At 38.0% G+C, this 26,213-nt stretch overlaps 2 protein-coding genes across 7 annotated transcripts in view; one reads left to right on the forward strand and one right to left on the reverse strand.

The window, feature by feature from the left end:
* The window catches only part of LOC309490467 (meprin A subunit beta-like), a 48,829-nt gene extending 39,007 nt beyond the window's left edge, over positions 1-9,822 (forward strand). Inside the window, exons 16-17 of the mRNA XM_082159657.1 lie at positions 8,321-8,380; positions 9,006-9,822. Of these exons, the coding sequence (XP_082015783.1) occupies positions 8,321-8,380; positions 9,006-9,060 (115 nt within the window). The 3' untranslated portion in view covers positions 9,061-9,822. The remainder of the gene's footprint in view (positions 1-8,320; positions 8,381-9,005) is intronic.
* A 5,419-nt stretch (positions 9,823-15,241) lies between these two features.
* On the reverse strand, positions 15,242-25,414 carry LOC309490206 (uncharacterized protein). 6 transcript variants are annotated; one of them, XM_082159234.1, is made up of 4 exons: positions 25,078-25,132; positions 23,675-23,773; positions 19,812-19,855; positions 15,242-15,907 (listed from the first exon to the last, which is right to left on the reverse strand). In XM_082159234.1, exons 2-4 carry the CDS (start codon positions 23,760-23,762, stop codon positions 15,554-15,556), a joined length of 486 nt encoding a protein of 161 aa, XP_082015360.1. In that variant the 5' UTR covers positions 23,763-23,773; positions 25,078-25,132; the 3' UTR covers positions 15,242-15,553. The 6 variants fall into 6 exon arrangements, 2 of the variants coding, with proteins under 2 accessions (XP_082015360.1, XP_082015359.1); XR_014202634.1 differs by having other exon boundaries at positions 19,777-19,855; positions 23,675-25,414; XM_082159233.1 differs by lacking the exon at positions 25,078-25,132 and having other exon boundaries at positions 23,675-24,534.
* Between the last annotated feature and the right edge of the window lie 799 nt (positions 25,415-26,213).

Here is a 26,213-nt window from a genome sequence, read left to right on the forward strand (position 1 = left end):
ATTATCACGTTAGTAAATTATTTCGCCATACAGAAAAACATTTCTATTCATTTTCCACTGAATTATGCGATCTGAAGAGCTCAAACAGCGAACACAGCGAGATGTGTGTCTCTTCTTCCTGATTCGCGTCAGATTTGACCTCGAATGATTATGATTAGCTGTACAGCATGTCAATCATCTCACGTGGTTCATCGTGACCTCTTCTGTATGACGCGTCATGTCCACACTTCCTCATTCTGGACATCCGTGATAACATAGCGAAAGTGACATCTCTTCACCTGAAACTAGAAGATAATAAACGCAAGATTTAAGTATGTGTGTTTTTTGTTTGATTTCCGTGCGATTCGGGGTGTTTTTATATGAATAAAGAATAAAGGTATAGGTAAACATAGCCCATAGCTTCACATAAAATGCTAAATATAAAATATTTCAAAATCATTTTTTTAATGGAAACCATAATAAACCGCGACCGGAATATGATACAAATACTCTATGGTGTTTTAAAGTGAGCTCTTAGTAAAAGTGTAATATTAATAAATTAAATTGTGTCATGTAGCTTGAGGCTACCTGTTGTGCTAATGCACCTGCTGCAGGAGCTTTCTATTCCATACAATCATTTTTTAAAAATAATTCGCATTTAAAGTTTCAATAATAGTTTTTTATTGTTTGTTTTCTAACCAGACTTAAGATAATAAGTGGATTATTCATGTATAGTGGGATTTACATAGCTGTCGATGGCCAAGCATTATGCCAGAAGAAAGGCTGTAATGGCTGAATTCAAACAAAAGAATAAGGATAAAAGAATAATGAAGGTGTGAAAGGTTAGTCGATTTAAATGAATAGAACATGAATGGGGCAGTTCTCCTCGCCAGACATTAGTCAGAGACTGTAAATGGGTGTTTAGAGGGCAATAAACTATGTGATGAGAAACTTGTAGCCTTCTAAAAAAACTTCTCTGAAATCCTCCCCTGACATGGTCTTACAATAGGCTTCATAAAATGCATAATTTTCGAGATATCATCCTCAGACTTGAAACGAAGCATGACCACAATTGTGGCTACACTTTAGTTGTGGTTATAAGTTGCTATCTTAAATTCAAATCAGATTCTTATACATTTAATAAATATATTCTTAATATTTGTTGTTTTTGTTTTTATGTTTGAGCTTATATATCTCAATATTAATAACAGTTTGGTTAATTTTGAGTCTTGAACTATAAACTCTCAAGGGTTGGCTTTCTAAATATGTGTGTATTATGTGTCTATTCAGAATGACTTATGAGCAGCAACCTTTTTATTTTGGGTATGTCATGTATGCATCACTTGCCAAAATTGGGGGTGACTGGTAAGGGGTAATATTTTTGGGGGCATTTTAAATAAATTTCAAAAAGAGACATACAGTAGCATACCCTTTAAAACAATTATTATTAATTAATCAAATTCATTAAATGTTATTCTTAGGAAATTGTTGCTTGAATAGAAACACTTTTCTGAAGGAAATTGGATACACTAACAGTATATTCCCTTCTAGAGCTCTTCCCACACCTCATCAGACAAGTTCAACAACAACTACACCAAAACCTACTGAGGGGTAAGCCACAACCTCTTGCTGTATGGTCAGATTTTTTATGTGGATGGAAAATGTTGAAAAAAACTCCATTATCATTATCAACTACATTATCAATATCTGCTTTAGTTTGACTGCAATTCTTAAGCAATAAGTTTAGGGAGGCTGTGCTATAATGTGTAGTAGTCATATATAATATCATCATGAATAAAGAGTTGTGAGGAGTGATGCACAGTAGCATACATTCACAAGTTAAAGAGAGACCACATGTTAAAACTTATTTTTACTAAAATATTTTAATAAGCAAATTTATGGTTGCATTTTTCTGCTAGACATACGCTGAATTCAAAATAGCATACTACCACACTACTCTCACTATTTCTGCAATATCTTTATAGTGATTGGTATGCTAGTATGTTATTCTTAATTCAGCCACAGTCCCCAAAAATAACATAACTAATAAATAAAAAAAATCTGCTAATAATGGGGCATGATTGCATATTTCCACTGAGATATGCTTCCCAGTGTACCTTGGTATTCCTGTGTTAAGTAGGAGTCCTTCGTCCGTGCCAGTCTCTCGACAGGGAGCTCAGACTTACGCAGGGCACTGGAAGACAGTCGAGAGGTGGCGTGATTACACTGGGAACCCCATTCGTCGTCATCCGACGTAACTCGGAGTGACTACGAAAGGGAACGTCTCGGTTACGTATGTGACCCTCGTTCCCTGAGTAGGGAACGGAGACGTTACGTCTCCCTGCCACTTCCGCTGTACCGCTGGAACGCCTGAGTTCAGTCTCGGCTCCTCAGCGAAGACATATTTGCGTGTTGCCAGCGTACTTCCTTATATACCCCCGGCATGGGGCGGAGATACGCTATGCAAATTCCGCAGACCCATGGCATTTCATTGCCATTGGCTCGTTTTATATACTCGAAGATGATAGGCTTTCTAAGCGAAACCCCATTCGTCGTCATCCGACGTAACGTCTCCGTTCCCTACTCAGGGAACGAGGGTTACATAGGTAACCGAGACGTTTCGTAGTACAGAGCCCCTAAGGCACTTAGTGGTTGAAAAAAAATATATAATTAGATGGGAGAAAATATAATCAAAATAATAATCAAAAATAAAATGATTCCCCCGATAAACTTTGCATTCACTCGCAAATCTTTTGAGAAACGCAATGTTTTTGGGGGGAACCCAAAAGTTTTTGCGAGGGGACACAAAGGTTTTGGGAGCGAACGTAAAGTTTCTCTGGGGAACGCAAACGTTTTTGCAAATGAACACAAAGGTGTTCATAGGTGAACGTACATGTCATATTTTTTTTCTTCACAATCTTATATTTTTAGGGGCTCCGTAGATCACTCAAGTGATGCTGTGCAAACACAAGCACGAAGCACCGCAAAGAAGTCTCTCATGAGAACACACATTTCATGAGAACACAACAGGTTTAGCAAGAGAACAGAAAAGTTTTGCGAGCAAACTCAAAAGCTTTGTAAAATACTTTTTCCTCCTATCCTATTTTCTTTCCACCACTATGTCCCTTTTATCAAAGTGTATTATAGTGTATAAAGTAAAGACATAGTTTGGAAGATGTTTTTTGCACTTTCTTGCAAAAAAAACCCTTGCTCGTCAGGGATCACCGGTGATCCCGGATTATTGTTGTTCAAAATTCATTACTCTTTAAAACATCACACTCTTACTTTGGACAAACTCAGCATTATAAGAAAGATTTAAGACTCCAGCTTCGATATTTGACCACTGTTTATGATTCAAGTGGTTTGCAGTGACATTAATTTCTTAATTTATGCCAGGAGTGCAAAATAATTCATCTGTAACGATCGTTATTTTTAATAGAAATAATCACTCACACAACATTCATTCTCGTCTTCTCCAGTTTATTTGTGTTCAAATACATAACGTTATAATATACAGCATACGACAGGGCTATTAGTCCAATAGTGCGCATATTTGGAGAAATAAATATTAATTATCACGTTAGTAAATTATTTCGCCATACAGAAAAACATTTCTATTCATTTTCCACTGAATTATGCGATCTGAAGAGCTCAAACAGCGAACACAGCGAGATGTGTGTCTCTTCTTCCTGATTCGCGTCAGATTTGACCTCGAATGATTATGATTAGCTGTACAGCATGTCAATCATCTCACGTGGTTCATCGTGACCTCTTCTGTATGACGCGTCATGTCCACACTTCCTCATTCTGGACATCTGTAATAACATAGCGAAAGTGACATCTCTTCACCTGAAACTAGAAGATAATAAACGCAAGATTTAAGTATGTGTGTTTTTTGTTTGATTTCCATGCGATTCGGGGTGTTTTTATATGAATAAAGAATAAAGGTATAGGTAAACATAGCCCATAGCTTCACATAAAATGCTAAATATAACATATTTCAAAATCATTTTTTTAATGGAAACCATAATAAACCGCGACCGGAATATGATACAAATACTCAATGGTGTTTTAAAGTGAGCTCTTAGTAAAAGTGTAATATTAATTAATTAAATTGTGTCATGTAGCTTGAGGCTACCTGTTGTGCTAATGCACCTGCTGCAGGAGCTTTCTATTCCATACAATCATTTTTTTTTTAAATAATTCGCATTTAAAGTTTCAATAATAGTTTTTTATTGTTTGTTTTCTAACAAGACTTAAGATAATAAGTGGATTATTCATGTATAGTGGGATTTACATAGCTGTCGATGGCCAAGCATTATGCCAGAAGAAAGGCTGTAATGGCTGAATTCAAACAAAAGAATAAGGATAAAAGAATAATGAAGGTGTGAAAGGTTAGTCGATTTAAATGAATAGAACATGAATGGGACAGTTCTCCTCGCCAGACATTAGTCAGAGACTGTAAATGGGTGTTTAGAGGGCAATAAACTATGTGATGAGAAACTTGTAGCCTTCTAAAAAAACTTCTCTGAAATCCTCCCCTGACATGGTCTTACAATAGGCTTCATAAAATGCATAATTTTCGAGATATCATCCTCAGACTTGAAACGAAGCATGACCACAGTTGTGTCTACACTTTAGTTGTGGTTATAAGTTGCTATCCTAAATTCAAATCAGATTTTTATACATTTAATAAATATATTCTTAATATTTGTTGTTTTTGTTTTTATGTTTGAGCTTATATATCTCAATATTAATAACAGTCTGGTTAATTTTGAGTCTTGAACTATAAACTCTCAAGGGTTGGCTTTCTAAATATGTGTGTATTATGTGTCTATTCAGAATGACTTATGAGCAGCAACCTTTTTATTTTGGGTATGTCATGTATGCATCACTTGCCAAAATTGGGGGTGACTGGTAAGGGGTAATATTTTTGGGGGCATTTTAAATAAATTTCAAAAAGAGACATACAGTAGCATACCTTTTAAAACAATTATTATTAATTAATCAAATTCATTAAATGTTATTCTTAGGAAATTGTTGCTTGAATAGAAACACTTTTCTGAAGGAAATTGGATACACTAACAGTATATTCCCTTCTAGAGCTCTTCCCACACCTCATCAGACAAGTTCAACAACAACTACACCAAAACCTACTGAGGGGTAAGCCACAACCTCTTGCTGTATGGTCAGATTTTTTATGTGGATGGAAAATGTTGAAAAAAACTCCATTATCATTATCAACTATATTATCAATATCTGCTTTAGTTTGACTGCAATTCTTAAGCAATAAGTTTAGGGAGGCTGTGCTATAATGTGTAGTAGTCATATATAATATCATCATGAATAAAGAGTTGTGAGGAGTGATGCACAGTAGCATACATTCACAAGTTAAAGAGAGACCACATGTTAAAACTTATTTTACTAAAATATTTTAATAAGCAAATTTATGGTTGCATTTTTCTGCTAGACATACGCTAAATTCAAAATAGCATACTACCACACTACTCTCACTATTTCTGCAATATCTTTATAGTGATTGGTATGCTAGTATGTTATTCTTAATTCAGCCACAGTCCCCAAAAATAACATAACTAATAAATTAAAAAAAATCTGCTAATAATGGGGCATGATTGCATATTTCCACTGAGATATGCTTCCCAGTGTACCTTGGTATTCCTGTGTTAAGTAGGAGTCCTTCGTCCGTGCCAGTCTCTCGACAGGGAGCTCAGACTTACGCAGGGCACTGGAAGACAGTCGAGAGGTGGCGTGATTACACTGGGAACCCCATTCGTCGTCATCCGACGTAACTCGGAGTGACTACGAAAGGGAACGTCTCGGTTACGTATGTGACCCTCGTTCCCTGAGTATGGAACGGAGACGTTACGTCTCCCTGCCACTTCCGCTGTACCGCTGGAACGCCTGAGTTCAGTCTCGGCTCCTCAGCGAAGACATATCTGCATGTTGCCAGCGTACTTCCTTATATACCCCCGGCGTGGGGCGGAGATACGCTATGCAAATTCCGCAGACCCATGGCATTTCATTGCCATTGGCTCGTTTTATATACTCGAAGATGATAGGCTTTCTAAGCGAAACCCCATTCGTCGTCATCCGACGTAACGTCTCCGTTCCCTACTCAGGGAACGAGGGTTACATAGGTAACCGAGACGTTTTGTAGTACAGAGCCCCTAAGGCACTTAGTGGTTGAAAATAAATATATAATTAGATGGGAGAAAATATAATCAAAATAATAATCAAAAATAAAATGATTCCCCCGATAAACTTTGCATTCACTCGCAAATCTTTTGAGAAACGCAATGTTTTTGGGGGGAACCCAAAAGTTTTTGCGAGGGGACACAAAGGTTTTGGGAGCGAACGTAAAGTTTCTCTGGGGAACGCAAACGTTTTTGCAAATGAACACAAAGGTGTTCATAGGTGAACGTACATGTCATATTTTTTTTCTTCACAATCTTATATTTTTAGGGGCTCCGTAGATCACTCAAGTGATGCTGTGCAAACACAAGCACGAAGCACCGCAAAGAAGTCTCTCATGAGAACACACATTTCATGAGAGAACACAACAGGTTTAGCAAGAGAACAGAAAAGTTTTGCGAGCAAACTCAAAAGCTTTGTAAAATACTTTTTCCTCTTATCCTATTTTCTTTCCACCACTATGTCCCTTTTATCAAAGTGTATTATAGTGTATAAAGTAAAGACATAGTTTGGAAGATGTTTTTTGCACTTTCTTGCAAAAAAAACCCTTGCTCGTCAGGGATCACCGGTGATCCCGCATTATTGTTGTTCAAAATTCATTACTCTTTAAAACATCACACTCTTACTTGGGACAAACTCAGCATTATAAGAAAGATTTAAGACTCCAGCTTCGATATTTGACCACTGTTTATGATGCAAGTGGTTTGCAGTGACATTAATTTCTTAATTTATGCCAGGAGTGCAAAATAATTCATCTGTAACGATCGTTATTTTTAATAGAAATAATCACTCACACAACATTCATTCTCGTCTTCTCCAGTTTATTTGTGTTCAAATACATAACGTTATAATATACAGCATACGACAGGGCTATTAGTCCAATAGTGCGCATATTTGGAGAAATAAATATTAATTATCACGTTAGTAAATTATTTCGCCATACAGAAAAACATTTCTATTTATTTTCCACTGAATTATGCGATCTGAAGAGCTCAAACAGCGAACACAGCGAGATGTGTGTCTCTTCTTCCTGATTCGCGTCAGATTTGACCTCGAATGATTATGATTAGCTGTACAGCATGTCAATCATCTCACGTGGTTCATCGTGACCTCTTCTGTATGACGCGTCATGTCCACACTTCCTCATTCTGGACATCCGTGATAACATAGCGAAAGTGACATCTCTTCACCTGAAACTAGAAGATAATAAACGCAAGATTTAAGTATGTGTGTTTTTTGTTTGATTTCCGTGCGATTCGGGGTGTTTTTATATGAATAAAGAATAAAGGTATAGGTAAACATAGCCCATAGCTTCACATAAAATGCTAAATATAACATATTTCAAAATCATTTTTTTTATGGAAACCATAATAAACCGCGACCGGAATATGATACAAATACTCGATGGTGTTTTGAAAGGTTAGTCGATTTAAATGAATAGAACATGAATGGGACAGTTCTCCTCGCCAGACATTAGTCAGAGACTGTAAATGGGTGTTTAGAGGGCAATAAACTATGTGATGAGAAACTTGTATCCTTCTAAAAAAACTTCTCTGAAATCCTCCCCTGACATGGTCTTACAATAGGCTTCATAAAATGCATAATTTTCGAGATATCATCCTCAGACTTGAAACGAAGCATGACCACAATTGTGTCTACACTTTAGTTGTGGTTATAAGTTGCTATCCTAAATTCAAATCAGATTTTTATACATTTAATAAATATATTCTTAATATTTGTTGTTTTTGTTTTTATGTTTGAGCTTATATATCTCAATATTAATAACAGTCTGGTTAATTTTGAGTCTTGAACTATAAACTCTCAAGGGTTGGCTTTCTAAATATGTGTGTATTATGTGTCTATTCAGAATGACTTATGAGCAGCAACCTTTTTATTTTGGGTATGTCATGTATGCATCACTTGCCAAAATTGGGGGTGACTGGTAAGGGGTAATATTTTTGGGGGCATTTTAAATAAATTTCAAAAAGAGACATACAGTAGCATACCTTTTAAAACAATTATTATTAATTAATCAAATTCATTAAATGTTATTCTTAGGAAATCGTTGCTTGAATAGAAACACTTTTCTGAAGGAAATTGGATACACTAACAGTATATTCCCTTCTAGAGCTCTTCCCACACCTCATCAGACAAGTTCAACAACAACTACACCAAAACCTACTGAGGGGTAAGCCACAACCTCTTGCTGTATGGTCAGATTTTTTATGTGGATGGAAAATGTTGAAAAAAACTCCATTATCATTATCAGCTACATTATCAATATCTGCTTTAGTTTGACTGCAATTCTTAAGCAATAAGTTTAGGGAGGCTGTGCTATAATGTGTAGTAGTCATATATAATATCATCATGAATAAAGAGTTGTGAGGAGTGATGCACAGTAGCATACATTCACAAGTTAAAGAGAGACCACATGTTAAAACTTATTTTACTAAAATATTTTAATAAGCAAATTTATGGTTGCATTTTTCTGCTAGACATACGCTAAATTCAAAATAGCATACTACCACACTACTCTCACTATTTCTGCAATATCTTTATAGTGATTGGTATGCTAGTATGTTATTCTTAATTCAGCCACAGTCCCCAAAAATAACATAACTAATAAATAAAAAAAAATTGCTAATAATGGTGATATAGTGAATAAGTGTTTTGCATCATAGTTGCTGCTGCAGTATTGTAGATTTCAGCACACTGCTTTGAACCCAGGAACATTTTATAATGATACATTTAGTAAAATGAAACCGTTGCATGAACACTCCAAAAATGTGATGAAATGAATGTTTTCCATTTAGGACTGTTTCTTCTATGATCCTTTTGGTGTTTTGCTTCATTTTCCTGGTGAATTAAACATGAGAAGCCACTATTAATCACTACCCAGTGTCTGACTACACAAGAGTTGTAGTCATTGTCAAAGCACTGCATCTATCTTCAGCCTTCTGAGTATGATTCCATTAAATCCATCCATCCATTTTCCAAGGCACTTGTCCTTTTCAGGATTGCATGGCCTATCCCTTTAAAGCTCATCCCAGCATCTCAGGTCATAAGTAGAGAAAAACACTGGATGGATGGCCAGTCCATCACAGGGCTAACACACGCATTCACTCTTTCACCCATGCCTTTGGACAATTTATAGTCTCCCATTCACGAATGCTTGAGGTCTTGTGGAGAAAACCTGAACACCCAGAGGAAACCCATGCTAAGATGGAAAGAACAAGTTCTTGTGCTTGAAACCAATGAATGTGCATTTAATTAAGCTTTTTACACAGATTGTATCTATATTCACTTGCCTGTGATAAAGCAATCAACATGTTAATCGTAACTCTATATCCAGTGATTACAAGTGTATATCTCTTTCATGTTTCACACTCTCTTTAAAGTTTTGATTAAAATTTTGCAATATCTGAGACTGTCCTTCCTTCCTGAAACATTCTGGTGACATCTACATATCTAGTGACAAAAAAACTCCTGCTGTAATACGTTACAGAAAATCAAGAAAATTAATTGGGCAGCACAATGATTTCGCTGAGAACAGCAACAGCATTTTCATGACATAATTTACATGCTGTGTTCTATATTGAAGAATAACCTTATTAAGCCTACTCAAATCTAAGTTTTGAAGTTACAGCACAATAGTGATGTGACAACTGACAATAGAGTTTAGAAGCTTGAGTCAAAAAAGTATTGGAGACAAAAAATTGGGTTCACTCTTGTGATGTGATTCTACTGTGCAATACTTCGTAGAAAAATGAAACAAAAGCACACACATCAATCTCAAAAGGGTGCTCGACTAAAAAACATCAAGTAAAAATTAAAGTAAAGTCGGCAACACCTAAGCTCCAAAATTATCAAAAATATTTATTGTAAAGACAACTATCGCATAGCGGTAACGTTTCGAGCACGCAGGCTGATCCTGCGTGCTCGAAACGTTATCGCTATGCGATAGTTGTCTTTACAATAAATATTTTTGATAATTTTGGAGCTTAGGTGTTGCCGACTTTACTTTAATTTTTACTTACTGTGCAATACTTTAAATGTATTTATTGATGTATCTTGTTGTAAATCTAAAATGAGACATAAATGAGAAAACACAATAATATTCTAGATATGAATAAAGGGGTTATGAACTAGATTATTTTACAAACCTTCTTTTTATAACAGTCTGCAAACGTCTGGGGACTGAGGGGACAAGTTGCTCAAGTTTAGGAATAGGAATGTTGTCCCATTCTTGTCTAATACAGGCTTCTAGTTGCTCAACTATGATGCAAATCATAACTCTTTATGATGCACCAAATATTTTCTGGACTTGTTTTCTTTTCTGGATCTGGACTGCAGACTGCCATTTCAGTACCCGGATCCTTCTTCTACGCAGCCATGATATTGTAATTGATGCAGTATATGGTCTGGCATTGTCATGTTGGAAAATGCAAGGTCTTTCCTGAAAGAGACGACGTCTGGATGGGAGCATATGTTGTTCTAGAACTTGGATATACCTTTCAGCATTGATGGTGCCTTTCCAGATGTGTAAGCTGCCCATGCCACACACACTCATGCAACCCCATACCATCAGAGATGCAGGCTTCTGAACTGAGTGCTGATAACAACTTGGGTTGTCCTTGCCCTCTTTAGTCCGGATGACATGGCGTCCCAGTTTTCCAAAAAGAACTTCAAATTTTGATTTGTCTGACCACAGAACAGTTTTCCACTTTTTTAATGAGCCTTGGCCCAGAGAAAACGCCTGCACTTCTAGATCCTGTTTAGATATGGCTTCTTTTTTGACCTATAGAGTTTTAGCTAGCAATGGCGAATGGCACGGTGGATTGTGTTCACTGACAATGTTTTCTGGAAGTATTCCTGAGCCCATGTTGTGATCTCCATTACAGTAGAATTCCTGTATGTGATGCAGTGCCGTCTAAGGGCCCGAAGATCACGGGCATCCAGTATGGTTTTCCGGCCTTGACCCTTGTGCACAGAGATTGTTCCAGAATCTTTGGATGATATTATGCACTGTAGATGATGATAACTTCAAACTCTTTGCAATTTTTCTCTGAGAAACTCCTTTCTGATATTGCTCCACTATTTTTCACCACAGCATTGGGGGAATTGGTGATCCTCTGCCCATCTTGACTTCTGAGAGACACTACCACTCTGTCAGGCTCTTTTTATACCCAATCATGTTGCCAATTTACCTAATAAGTTGCAAATTGGTCCTCCAGCTGTTCCTTATATGTACTGTTGAGGCAAAAACAAATAACTAACAAAACAGCATCAGGCATAAGAGACTTCATGATTCAAATTGTCCTTAAAAGATATTTATTCTTGCAAGAATGTTCCCAGTCCATCCACAGTCCAGCTGCAGGCGGAGTGAGACCCAGAGCAGAGGTTGGCCAGCATTTTTATAGTGTTATCTCTTGTCACCCACCACAACACAAGGAACAAAAGGGACCCCCCTTGACCCCGGGAATCCTCTCACCTCTGAAATCCCACACACACACCCAGCAGCTGTACTAGCATCATAAAAGAAACTCAAAATACAGACAAATGAATGTATGGCATTCATTTGTTAAATCATTGAAAATAAAATATAGAGAAAAGATACATTTTTCCATAACAGTACATTTAACTTTTCCGGCCTCTTATTGCTACCTGTCCCAACTTTTTGGGAATGTGTAGCTCTCATGAAATCCAAAATGAGCCAATATTTGGCATGACATTTCAAAATGTCTCACTTTCAACATTTGATATGTTATCTATATTCTATTGTGAATAAAATATAAATTTATGAGATTTGTAAATTATTCCATTCCTTTTTTACTCACAATTTGTACAGTGTCCCAACTTTTTCTGATTTGGGATTGTAAATAAACCACCGATTTGAGCTTTAACCCTCTGGGGACCAAGGTGTTTTTGGAGCCCTTGAGATGTTCTGACATGCCTTGAAATTTGTGCTTTTTTCAGTTATTTATAAACATGTTAATGGCAAAGGTGTAAAATCACTCTATATAGCACAAACAGGGCTACCATAATATGCGGGCAACGTGTATGTAGATGTTTGTATTTTTAAGAGAATAATGTTTATGCGTGGTTATTGGAAAAAATAAAAATGAAAGTGGCTGAATTAAGACCACAAAACACATATTAAATATGTGTCCACAAGACTTTTGTCTAATTGATGTTGTACCTTTGAGTACTGGCTTCAAAATTATGTGAAAATAGTCTTGCTTTATCGTTCACAAAAAAAAAAAACATTGATTTAAATGGTGTAAAACAGGTTTTGCTTGAAAAGCCAATATGCGAGGGGGGCGTGAAGGAGTAGTTTACACCTGGGATGTCCCACCCACTCTGCATAATGACTCTGCATAATTAGCCATTCATTCAGGTGTGACACTGACTGAGCCACAATGCAAGGACAATGTATTTAGAAGAATACTTATCTTGACCATTTAAGATTTCGCTTACATCTATCTTGTAAATATGTTTAGCTATTTTATAAAAATGTTACAATTACAACAATAATTACAATTTCAACAATATTTCAAGTGTACTCTTTCTTTGTAAAAAAAAAAAAGAAAGAAAAAAAAGATTATAGGCCTACATTTTATCATATGTATTCATTAGTTTGAATATAGCCAACATTGGAACATCTAACATCTTAGTCTATGACTTTATTTTTGACAAAAATAGTGTGACTAACGCCTGACTAACGTTGTTTTATTGAAATATCAGGGCATATAAATGTTAATTTACGTTGCTTATACAAATACATTTTATTTCAACATATTTCAGTCGATTTTTACTCATCTCAGTAGGCTATAGCAAAGCAGTTTATTCTTTCACACACAGACGCGCGATTCATATTTAGGCTAAACACTCTTTACAAATATGTACCCTTCATTCATCTCACAGAAAGGCGAGTCATATTATAGAAATGCGATTCATCTTTTTGCGGTTTACATAGGCCTACACTAACGTTATTCCATAACGTTATTCCACACTTGAGAAAAGAAAACAGCCTACCTCACTCCTCAGCGCGATCTGCTGCTCATATCAGGAGATATTTCTCCTCATCAGCACTGTGGAAACTTTTCTCCATAAAGGCTATAATGTCTCACTCGCGGCGCTTTGTTTACAGCTGATGTGGGCGTTTCACAGACTGAAATGGTTCTCAGAATTTGCATTTGAAAAGCACGCGCTCTCCGGGGAGTGGTCACATTACTGTGAATCATCTCGTAATGAGCTCGACTGGAGTCGCTCTCTTTGTATACAGATTACAGAAACTAAGAATATTTGTTTTTTATATAAATTACTTCATTTAAAAGATGCGATCTCAAGCTTTATGCCCGTGGGTCTGTTTGCCTGTTTGACTGAATTTTCGCGGAGTTATAGATCATTTTCGAACGCGTTTCAAATGGGAGTTCACTGACAGAGAGAAGGCAGAAATAGCATCATCTTAATTTTTCTTTATTTGTCAAAAAGCAAAACACTTTATTTTTATTGTGAGTATACAGAAAAAAAATAGAAACTGAACAGGATCGATTGATGTATTACACGAAAATGAAAGATCAAAATTAACAGAGCATTTTGTGTTTATTTTCATTGCTAAAAAAAAAAAACGAGCAAAACGCGCGGGCGCGTTTTTGGTCCCCAGAGGGTTAAACAACTAATTCTCGCCAGAAAAAATCTTAAAACTATAGTTCGTGACAAAATAACAGCAGTATTTTTAAATTATGCGGGTTTTCTCCCTATTGGTGCGAGATGGTGCTGGGATAACTGGCTGTCTCAAGTCCACAAAAGTCACCTCTCGATGCATCCTCGATAAAAGCGGCAGATCAAGAACACATTCGGGGATTTGAACTGGACTTGGCTAGATGTGAACATTGAATTGGAACAGTACTTGGGCAGCGACTGATGACTTTTCACAAGTACACAAGTACACAAGAACACTTATTGAGAAACGGCTCTGCACATATTGTGTGTCTCCCTATCAAACACCTGATCAACTTATCAGCTCATTAGTAGACTCCAAGACCTGAAATGATTGTGTCAGATTAGAGACATTGTAGGGGAGCCACTGATCTAGAGTTTCATGACTGAACTCGATATATATTTTTAACTTTGTGTATATGTGTGTAAATGTGTGTGTCAGTATATTTAATGTTACTGTGCTTCGGCCATTTAAAGCCGTTCTTTTAACCCTGTCAGTAAAGCTGTTTGACTCTGATGAGTCTGAGGTGAGTCTGTATCTCGTCCTGATCTCTCTTCGGTCTCGTCGTGAGCTCACAGTCTACAGCAGCTTTTGCATTCAGAGGGTGTTTTATATGATCAGCACATGCTTCACTCTGCATGTGTTTATAGCTCTATGAACTGAACATGACATGATCAAGAGCTCTTCTTCATCAACCAACAAACATGACTTTTAGCATCATCTTCCTCTTGACTCTGGCAGTGTTTAGTTCAGGTTTGAATAATGATTTATGATTGTATTTTCACACACTAATAACACTATATCATTACAATCAACATCAATCTTGTGTTTATGAAGACAATGAGTCAGTGTTTCAATATGATCATCATGTTTTAGGTGTAATATATGATCCTGTCAATCAAACTGAACAGACTGCATTCAGTCACTTCTGCTGTCTGGACGTGATGCTTTCCATTTGAGACACACAAACTTTTACATTCTTACACAATTACTGTCACAACGGCTGATTCTTGATCTTTTTTTATGATATTTTTATATTATAATGTTTTTAATCTCCTATAAATGATCAGTTTGTCTGCGCTGCTTCACTAAAGCAGAAGTGAAAGTGTTCCAGTCCAGATCATGTAACCAATCAGAGAGTGAGACTGAAACCCCATTTGCATTGTCAGGGTGGAGTGATTGTGATCCTCTCAGAATAGAGCAGCTCTGTCTCCAGAGACCATGTTCAAACCCCAAGAGCTTTATTTGACATTTACTGCTACATCAACCTTCTGAAAAGCACCTGCATCTTCATCTGTTAGTTGAATGATGTTGTCAGACACAAAGTGAACTTGTTGAGAAGCTTTATTGAATGTTGCAGCAAACACAGCAGATTGAAAGATCACACACACACACACACACACACACACACACACACACACTCTTTCAGTATTGAGTTGTAAATCACTACAGCTGCAGCACTAGACTCATGTGAATCCTGCCTGACACAGGACACTCAGATACGGCTCATCTTCAGGAGAGAAACATCAGCACTCAGAGCTCTTGTGGAACGAGACCTCATGAGGAGCTCCATCATGTGTTACTCTGCAGACGTACAGCTCTCCCTCTTCCCAGCGTGCTTTGCTGAGGGTCAGGACGCTACTGCGGCTGTAGCGGCCGTCCTGCTGGCTCTCTGCGCTGGTCAGAACCCCCTCGGTGACCTCTGACCCGTCCAGTGTCCAGCTCACCAGCGCCCCCTGTGGAGAGTAAGAGCTGAGCAGGCAGAGCAGTGCGGCTGAGTCTCCAGAGATCTGCAGAGAAGAGGGCGGCAGCAGAGACACTGAGGGCTTCACTGTGGGACCAGCTGCAGGAGACAAACACAACACATTCACACACACACACACACACACACACACACACACACACACACACACTTGTTTTTGTGGTATAGAAGGACACTGATGCCCAAACAAGTTTGGTGGTGGTATATGGGGACACCCCTTTCCCAATGCCCTACAGTGATGATACAAATATCAAAAATTTTGTTTTAATCTGCAGATCACAAATCTGACTTCAAATGTTCTATACACACAACAGAACAGAAAATATGACCATATGATATTTTGGTGGTACACAAGGACATTCCCGCCCATCCTAAAATGTTCCCGCCTATGACATAATTGTGATTTTTGGGGCCCAACTTGATTATGAGGACACTCTTTTTACAATACACTAAATATGTCATTTCAGTGGATTACAGGGACCAATGTGTTTTACTGGTACATGACCACACACACACACAAACCTGACAACACAGTGTATTACCAAGACTAAGGTGATTTAAGAGGACTGGATCTTAAACACAATACACAACTGCATAATCCAACATTATAAGGACGAGTGTGTTTAATGGTACATGCCCACACACACACACAAACCTGACAACACGGTGTATTACCAAGACTAAGGTGATTAAAGAGTACCGGATCTCCAATACAATACACAAAACAACTTGCAACATTACAGGGACAGAAGTGTTTTAGAGGTGCTTTAATTATGAATTCAATAATATCATCATAAACATTGAGTTTTTTTCAGTTTTACCATGTAATACAATCATGTCATGCCATTTTAAGGGGAAAGTGACATCCACAAACTTAAAAACATGGTCAATAAAACTTGCACAACTGTGTGATCTTTCAGAAAGCATACAGTATCATTACTGTTTTGACATATTAAAATGACAAACAGATGAACCATTCAAAACTTCGAAAAGATTGACAAAACAGCCCTTGGAAACAGGCACAATTTAAAGATGTCATTAAACAGGCTTTGAAATGTATAAAATGAACTCACTCAACATGCAATATATGCTGCAACATGTAGAGAAACCGACTTACAAGGGACGGTTTACCTAAAAAGACAATTCTGTTATTTCCAGAAAATGTAAACAGAATTGTCAAGTTTCAAAGCAGAATTACAGAGATAACAGGAAAAGTATTCAACAAAGTTAGTTTGGGCTGTACATCAGCTCTAGAAGAGTATAGTGTCATTAGAATACAACCATCATTGTAAGTACAAAAGCTCTCATGTGTTTAGGGCTTGGTATCGTTCAAAAAATTTCGATACCAATACCGATACCGATACCTTGATTTCGATACCGGTTCCTAAACGATACTTTTTTCGATACCAATTTTATGAAATCCATTTTAACAAGATTACATAACACTTTACCTCAGAAAAACTTGGTGTTATTTTTTCAGTTTGACTCATGCTCCTTAGCCAGTGCACAAAGGAACAAAAAAAGCACAAAGGAACAAAATATTCCTTATACATATACATAAGGAACAAAATATTTTTTTTTTATATAGAGCTCATGCTCACCAAAGCTGAATTTGTCTGACCAAAGATACAATAAAACTTGTAATATTGTGGAATAGTATTACAATTTAAAATCTTATTTGAATATATTTCAAAATGTAATTTATTCCTGTGTTGTCAAAGCTGAATTTTCAAAATCATTACTTCAGTGTCACATGATCCTCCAGAAATATGAAAACAGTTTTTGGAAACTACGATACATTTTTTCATGATTCTTTGATGAATAAAACATTCAAAAGAACAGCATTTATTTAAAAAAAGGAAATCTTTTGTAACATTACACATGTTTTAAGGTCATTATTGATCACTTTAATGCATCCTTAGTGAAAAAAAAATTCTGACCAACCAACACATTATTGAACGGCAGTGTACACTCAGTAGGTCATTATTGCAATATAAACACAGTCAGAGTGATCAACAAGGTATATCTTCATTTACCAGTCGAAGACGGAGCAACTTTCTGCTCTTATGTTTACTCGTGCACTGTCAAGGGCTTCATCATATCTGTCGCGGTACCGTCTTTGCAGCAATTATTTTACCACAAATACTGCATCGCGCGCTGTTGGCATCGAGCCTGGAGAAATGTATCCACACTTTTGATCGACATCTTTAGGGTATTGTGAGTGTGTGTGCTCGCGTCTCATTGAGTATGTGCGCGAGTTTGTGTGTGTGTGTGCTCGCGTCTCATATGAGAATGTGTGCGTGGACAGTTTGTGTGCGCGCGCGCGTCTCATATGAGTATGTGCGCGGAGAGTTCCCCGCGTCTCGTGTGTGTAGAGTTCACGTGTATGTGCGCGAGCGACTTTAGGCGTGTTGTTGTGCATTTCATATGTATTTGTTTGAGCACTGACGTTGACGAGTTAACCCCTTAGGTATCGAAATATGGTACCGAAAAACAAGTCATTTTTCGATACTCGATAGTATCGAGGCAATTCGGTCGGTACCTAAAAAGTATCGAACTCGGTACCCAGCCCTACATGTGTTTAGAGAATACTAAAGCATGTATTCTTCTGTACAGAGAATGAGAGAGAGGCAGAAATTGAAAACCCACGGAAAGGATCCTCAGCGGTCTTACACTGCTGGCATTCAGTCAGTGTGGCCAGTTTTCCTTTGGTTATACACTCACCGAAAGGATTATTAGGAACACCTGTTCAATTTCTCATTAATGCAATTATCTAATCAACCAATCACATGGCAGTTGCTTCAATGCATTTAGGGGTGTGGTCCTGGTCAAGACAATCTCCTGAACTCCAAACTGAATGTCAGAATGGGAAAGAAAGGTGATTTAAGCAATTTTGAGCGTGGCATGGTTGTTGGTGCCAGACGGGCCGGTCTGAGTATTTCACAATTTGCTCAGTTACTGGGATTTTCACGCACAACCATTTCTAGGGTTTACAAAGAATGGTGTGAAAAGGGAAAAACATCCAGTATGCGGCAGTCCTGTGGGCGAAAATGCCTTGTTGATGCTAGAGGTCAGAGGAGAATGGGCCGACTGATTCAAGCTGATAGAAGAGCAACTTTGACTGAAATAACCACTCGTTACAACCGAGGTATGCAGCAAAGCATTTGTGAAGCCACAACACGCACAACCTTGAGGCGGATGGGCTACAACAGCAGAAGACCCCACCGGGTACCACTCATCTCCACTACAAATAGGAAAAGAGGCTACAATTTGCACAAGCTCACCAAAATTGGACAGTTGAAGGCTGGAAAAATGTTGCCTGGTCTGATGAGTCTCGATTTCTGTTGAGACATTCAGATGGTAGAGTCAGAATTTGGCGTAAACAGAATGAGAACATGGATTCATCATGCCTTGTTACCACTGTGCAGGCTGGTGGTGGTGGTGTAATGGTGTGGGGGATGTTTTCTTGGCACACTTTAGGCCCCTTAGTGCCAATTGGGCATCGTTTAAATGCCACGGCCTACCTGAGCATTGTTTCTGACCATGTCCATCCCTTTATGACCACCATGTACCCATCCTCTGATGGCTACTTCCAGCAGGATAATGCACCATGTCACAAAGCTCGAATCATTTCAAATTGGTTTCTTGAACATGACAATGAGTTCACTGTACTAAAATGGCCCCCACAGTCACCAGATCTCAACCCAATAGAGCATCTTTGGGATGTGGTGGAACGGGAGCTTCGTGCCCTGGATGTGCATCCCACAAATCTCCATCAACTGCAAGATGCTATCCTATCAATATGGGACAACATTTCTAAAGAACGCTTTCAGCACCTTGTTGAATCAATGCCACGTAGAATTAAGGCAGTTCTGAAGGCGAAAGGGGGTCAAACACAGTATTACTATGGTGTTCCTAATAATCCTTTAGGTGAGTGTATGTGCCTTAAAATGTTCAATTGCAGCTGTAACTTCAGCATTTGACCAGCACACTTTTTGTCCTTTCCACAAGGTTTTCTATTCCTACCTCACATTCATTCTCTGTACAGAAGAATACATGCTTTAGTAAACTCTAACTATATGAGAGCTCATGTACTTACAATGGTGGTCATATTCTGATTTAAACCTCAGGTACCTTGAGGAACTTCAGTGGTTTCTCGATGGGCATCTTCTGAACACCTGTAGGAAATCAGTTATAGACAGATCAGAAACTCAGATGTAACTCAAACCTGCATCTAGAACTTAAAACTGGTTATACATCTGATATCTAAAAATTACATTTCAAATGACACTCATTATTCTGGAGATGGAATGTTGTGTTAAACATCTCCTTTTTAAAGTTTTTGACCAACATGAACATGATAAACTTATTGGTTTGGTACTGATTCCATTCATTTTGTTCTAGAAAAATTGTTATTTATAATAATATCTGATTATTGATAACTGATTTTTACAATTAATGGCAAAAGGAATGTTTAGAAATGTAATCTGATATTATCTACTGACACACTATAGCAGGGTTCACCAATCTCGGTCCTGGAGGGCCGCTGTCCTGCAGAGTTTAGATCCAACCAGCTCCAACACACCTGGTTGAAAGTTTCTAGTATGCCTAGTGAGACCTTGATTATCTGGTTCAGGTGTGTTTAATTGGGGTTGGAGCTAAACACTGCAGGACAGCGGCCCTCCAGGACTGAGATTGGTGAACCCTGCACTATAGTATGATATATATGTATACACTATGAACAAAATTCTAAACGCTTTTGTTTTTGCCCCCATTTTTCATGAGCTGAACTAAAAGTTAAGACTTTTTCTATGTACACAAAAGGCCTATTTCTCTCAAATATTGTTCACAAATCTGTCTAAATCTGTGTTAGTGAGCACTTCTCCTTTGCCGAGATAATCCATCCACCTCACAGGTGTGGCATATCAAGATACTGATTAGACAGCATGATTATTGCACAGGTGTGCCTTAGGCTGGCCACAATAAAAGGCCACTCTAAAATGGTGGTGGTTGAGGAGATCCCCCCTTTCATGTAAAGCGCTTTGAGTGCCGAGAAAAGCGCTATATAAATGTAATGAATTATTATTATTATTATTATTAAATGTGCAGTTTTGTGTGGTGTCGGGGGGTGGGGGGTGTGTGGTGTCGGGGGGTTGGGGGTTGGGGGGTGTCGGGGGTCTGGAAACAAGTCATTATCTGGTGTGACCATCATTTGCCTCACGCAGTACAACACATCTCCTTCGCATAGAGTTGATCAGGTTGTTGATTGTGGCCTGTGGAATGTTGGTCCACTCCTCTTCAATGGCTGTGTGAAGTTGCTGGATATTGGCAGGACCTGGAACACGTTGTCGTATACGCCGATTCAGAGCATCCCAAACATGCTCAATGGGTGACATGTCCGGTGAGTAATGGTGGCCATGCAAGAACTTTGCAGAATGGGGCCGTGCATTATCATGCTGCAACATGAGGTGATGGTCGTGGATGAATGGCACAACAATGGGCCTTAGGATCTCATCAAGGTATCTCTGTGCATTCAAAGTGCCATCAATAAAATGCACCTGCGTTCGTTGTCCATAACATACGCCTGCACATACCATAACCCCACCATGGGCCACTCGATCCACAATGTTGACATCAGCAAACCTGTCTGCCATCTGCCCTGTACAGTGAAAACCGGGATTCATCCGTGAAGAGAACACCTCTCCAAAGTGCCAGACGCCATCGAATGTGAGCATTTGCCCACGCAGGTCGTTTACAACGACCAACTGCAGGTCGAGACCCCGATGAGGACGATGAGCATGCAGATGAGCTTCCCTGAGACGGTTTTTGACAGTTTGTGCAGAAATTCTTTGGTTATGCAAACCGATTGTTGCAGCAGCTGTCCGGGTGGCTGGCCTCAGACGGTGTTGGAGGTGAAGATGCTGGATGTGGAAGTCCTGGGCTGGTGTGGTTACACGTGGTCTGCAGTTGTGAGGCCGGTTGGATGTACTGCCAAATTCTCTGAAAAGCCTTTGGAGACGGCTTATGGTAGAGAAATGAACATTCAATTCACGGGCAACAGCAGGTGGACATTCCTGCTGTCAGCATGCCAATTGCACGCTCCCTCAAAACTTGCGACATCTGTGGCATTGTGCTGTGTGATAAAACTGCACATTTTAGAGTGGCCTTTTATTGTGGCCAGCCTAAGGCACACCTGTGCAATAATCATGCTGTCTAATCAGTATCTTGATATGCCACACCTGTGAGGTGGATGGATTAACTCGGCAAAGGAGAAGTGCTCACTAACACAGCTTTAGACAGATTTTTGAACAATATTTGAGAGAAATAGGCATTTTGGGTACATAGAAGAAGTCTTAGAACTTTGAGTTAGATCTATAATTTTGTTCAGTGTATATAACTGGCTTAAAACCATTTTTCTTTGGTGAAAATACTAACGTAAAATTGTACCACAATATATATTGGTTTAAAATAATAATAAACATGTTCATAAACACAAACTTGTTATGCTGGGTACACACCAAAAGATAATCAAGCTGATTTTGGGCCGATTTCCCCCTTCTGACAATCCTAGCTGTGTCCCGATTATCTTGATGGTTATAGATTATCTTATCAGATTTTCCCTTGGTGTGAGGTGTGTTAAGAGTGTCCGAACCTGATCGGAAGAACGTCGGAGCCGCCCTGATCTCGAATCGCAAATATTCAACATGTTGAATATTTACGATCAGAAATCCTGAAATGTGGGGGGAAGCCCAAGGACAAACGCGCGCATGCTCTGGAGATTATCACGTGAAAGGAAACAATATCCAATCAGAAAGCGAGATGAAGGAAGAAGGAAGCATAACAAACGCAGTCATGGCGGCACAAAGTGAAATTGATGTGGACAGCAGAGATGGAGGATCAGCTTGTTGATTTGTGGAACAAATGTTTACACAACGTGTTGTGTAAAACTTTTCCAAACACTATCATTGCAATTTCTTCCTGCATATCGTCCGCCATGCTTATTCTGAGGTCTCTAGAGTGTTAACAGTCGAGACTCTGATTGCATGGTCTTTAGGGTTGGGTATCTAGAACCGGTTCCAAAATGCCAAAAACAGGGGATTCGATAAGACGTGCGCACTTCAATTCCGCTTATCGATTCCTTACTTTGGTGATGCTCACATGCGCGAGGTGAATGGCAGTGAGCATTTGTTTACAGTTGTATTGATCTGCCAGGACCTGCCTGCCGCACATGCGCTGTACATTATATTTACGATGGCGGAGCGCAGCAGACGTTCAAAAGTTTGGTTAAGCTTTTCAAAAAAAGATGAAAATACAGCGAATTGTAACACATGCAAGAAAGACATTTCATGCAAGGGAGGAAGCACCTCCAATATGATGAAACATTTGCTGCAACACAGGGTCAATTTGAAGGAATGCAGCGCATTTGATTCGGTGCGATCTCTCAACAGCAGTACCACAGGTTTCCACACACCAGATAAAGCTACTAGCAGCAGCAATAGCAGTCTCTCACACTCAGGTACAAAACTAGAGCCGCATAATTCTGGATAAAATGAGAACCAGTTTTGTTTAAAATAGAGATCATGAATAAATACATCAGACAATTAATACGAGTCGAGTCTATAATTCCTTAAAGTGTTATATATATACAGTATATTGTAAATTAAGATGCATTGTCACAGTTTTACTGGTAATAGCCTAAATGTAACAAGAATAAAAGGTAGAAAAAAGTATTTGCTCTCTTTTTTCTCTCCAATAAATATTGGAATCGAAACCAAGAATCGTTAAGAACCGGATTCGATAAGCAGAATCGGAATCGTTAATTTAAACGATACCCAACCCTCACGGTCTTTTCACATCATGGCACACCACACACTATAGGAGCAAAACGGTTAAATCTAGGATTTTTTGTCCTCATGTTTGTGGTCTATCACATTTTGAAAATCTTATAAGATGTAAAAAATCTTTTGGTGTGTAACCCAGCATTAGTTGACACATACCAACATTACTGGAGACGCCTGCAGCTCCAGCAGGAACATCACCTTCAGAACCGCTTTCATCAGGATCACTGGCATCAGAGTCCGTCATACTGATCTCATCTTAAAGAAAAAGAGACATTTAAAACAAGAACATCTTCAGTTTAACCTGTATTCAGAAGTCATTTATGAAACATGACAAATGGCACCGTTTAATAATAATAATCATATTAATAACAACTATAATACTTCACTAAGATCACTATTATTAGAATTATCGCCTAGACAGTGATATACTAATACTGTCAATGAAAAATTAATATTTTATAATGAGTATATTATTTTACAATAAGAGGTTATAATACTTTCTTAATTTCTTCACTTAAGCTGTTATACTGGCAGAAACCTGCAGTTTAAGTGAAAACAGGTTTATAAACGCATCTTATTGCAAAATTGGATTACCACAAAAAATGTGGATATAATGCGAATGTGAAAATAGAGAGTAACTGGTGCTGGTTGCGTTCCCAAATGCATGTTAAACTTATGGCACATGCAGAGATGGAGTTCACTGCATTCATTCCCTGTGAAACGAGGCATGGAAAAAGCCAGATCATGAGCTGATCGAGCGAGCAAAGTGTGCTCTTCAGTTTGAAACACGCAGCACAACAGACTACAGACTTACTTTCTTATCGTCTTTTGCGATTTGATAAGGGCATTAAGCCATGTTGTGCTTTTGATTTTAATATGTTTGAGAGATGCTTTGCCAAAGCAATTGCGCAAAAAACAAAGACAATTTATGTTATTATGAGGCGTAAAAATATTTTCGGTTCTTTTGGTTCAAACTGTGGAGGGACAGATTAGACTGTGGTGGGTCACTAGAGTAAATTAATGGTAACACTATGAATTTTACTCCTCCCAAAAATGCCAAATAATAAACAGGTGAGAGCGTATTTTAGGCTATATGACACGATATAGTGAGATATGACAGCGCTTCTGCAACACGCATCACTGCAGATGAGTAGCTGAGGATCTCTTCAGCATGCTGATGCACAAAATACAAACTAAAAATAAATTAAAGTAAGTCGCAGATGCTCAACACACAGTCATCTTCATTAAAAGTAGTGAGAATAAATGATTTTACCAGTGCTGATGCTACTCTCTCTCCTATTGATCTTAAAATTAGCTGATACAAAAAATGCTGCTCATAGCGGTAGCTTTCGATGACGTGAACACCGTTAAATCTGATATAGCGCGGGAAATGAAGATCGGATTTATGTCTGTTTTGTGCAGACACATTTATGTGGCCAAGTGTAAATGGAATTGTTTTGACAATGAAATGACCAGGTGTAAAACAGCCCCAAAGATGATGTGAAAAAGTTCTTACTAGACTAGCATTTCCTAAAATGATGCAATGCTCTTTTTATTACCATCTCAACACAGTCTTGATCCTCCAATGATGAGTGTTCCTTCTCAGGGCTCACCTGAAAGCAAGGCAAAGAAAGAAAAAATAAACATCTATTAGATACAAAGGATTCAGAGATTCTCCAAATGAAGCAGCACAGATACTTGACTCCATTAACACTGACTGATCACTGTCATAAAACATAAAATTAAAACAATTTCACATTATCAATGATATACTTGAGCAAAAGAAGGCTGATGACGCCAAACTAATTCAGGTATGATGGGACATTTCAAACAGTGACTTAAGATTTAAAACACTGTGACATAAGTTGTAATCAAGTATAAAGTTAAAACCCTATAAATATATGGTCAAAACCAATCAGGGATGCATGAAAATAATGCTCATTATTATTGTTATCATTGTCAATCCGATAAGAAAATTAGGCCGCTATATTAACACTAATAAATAATGGATTACTTCCTTCAGCTTCAGATGTGCGCTGTTCACCATGATGGTTTTGAAATGTTTGAATCACAAATCTGTGAAATCAGCACATTGTTACAGGGAGAGTTCACTTGTGGAATTGTAAGTTGTAATATTTTTTATTTTTGTTATATATCTGATTTATCTCATATAGGATGCATTTGGCTGAGTTAATGAGTGCTGCAGTAAACACTTCACTGTAGGCCTACCGGTGGTCAGCAAAACATTAATTATGATTGGGACTGTCATATATACATAACACTATAATGAGCAAACTATTGCATTAAAAACGTCGTGAATTCTTTGGGTTTAGTTGCTGTGTTTCAGCGTGTTGTCCTGGGAGGAGCGCATCCACAACAGGAGTTTCACTATGTAATAGTTGATTACTATTAATAATAGCTCAAGTTAATCTGTGCATGATTTTGTGCAAGTATAAGTTGTAATATTGTGTTTATTTTGTATAAATATCTAATTTATCATATATAGGTTGTGTTCCGTTGAGCTAAAACCATCTAACAAAGCCTCAGTTTAGGGGTGTTCCTTCAGCTCTTTAGGCCATTTCATTTTAAGTTTAATGTTGTCTAATAACTTGTTTGCATTTTAATTTCATTTGATTTATTATTATTATTATTATTATTAAGGCAATAGATGTTTTGGTAAAACTTCACAATACAT

This window comes from Leuciscus leuciscus, assembly GCF_965113295.1.
Source record: "Leuciscus leuciscus genome assembly, chromosome: 25".
NCBI lineage: Eukaryota > Metazoa > Chordata > Actinopteri > Cypriniformes > Leuciscidae > Leuciscus > Leuciscus leuciscus.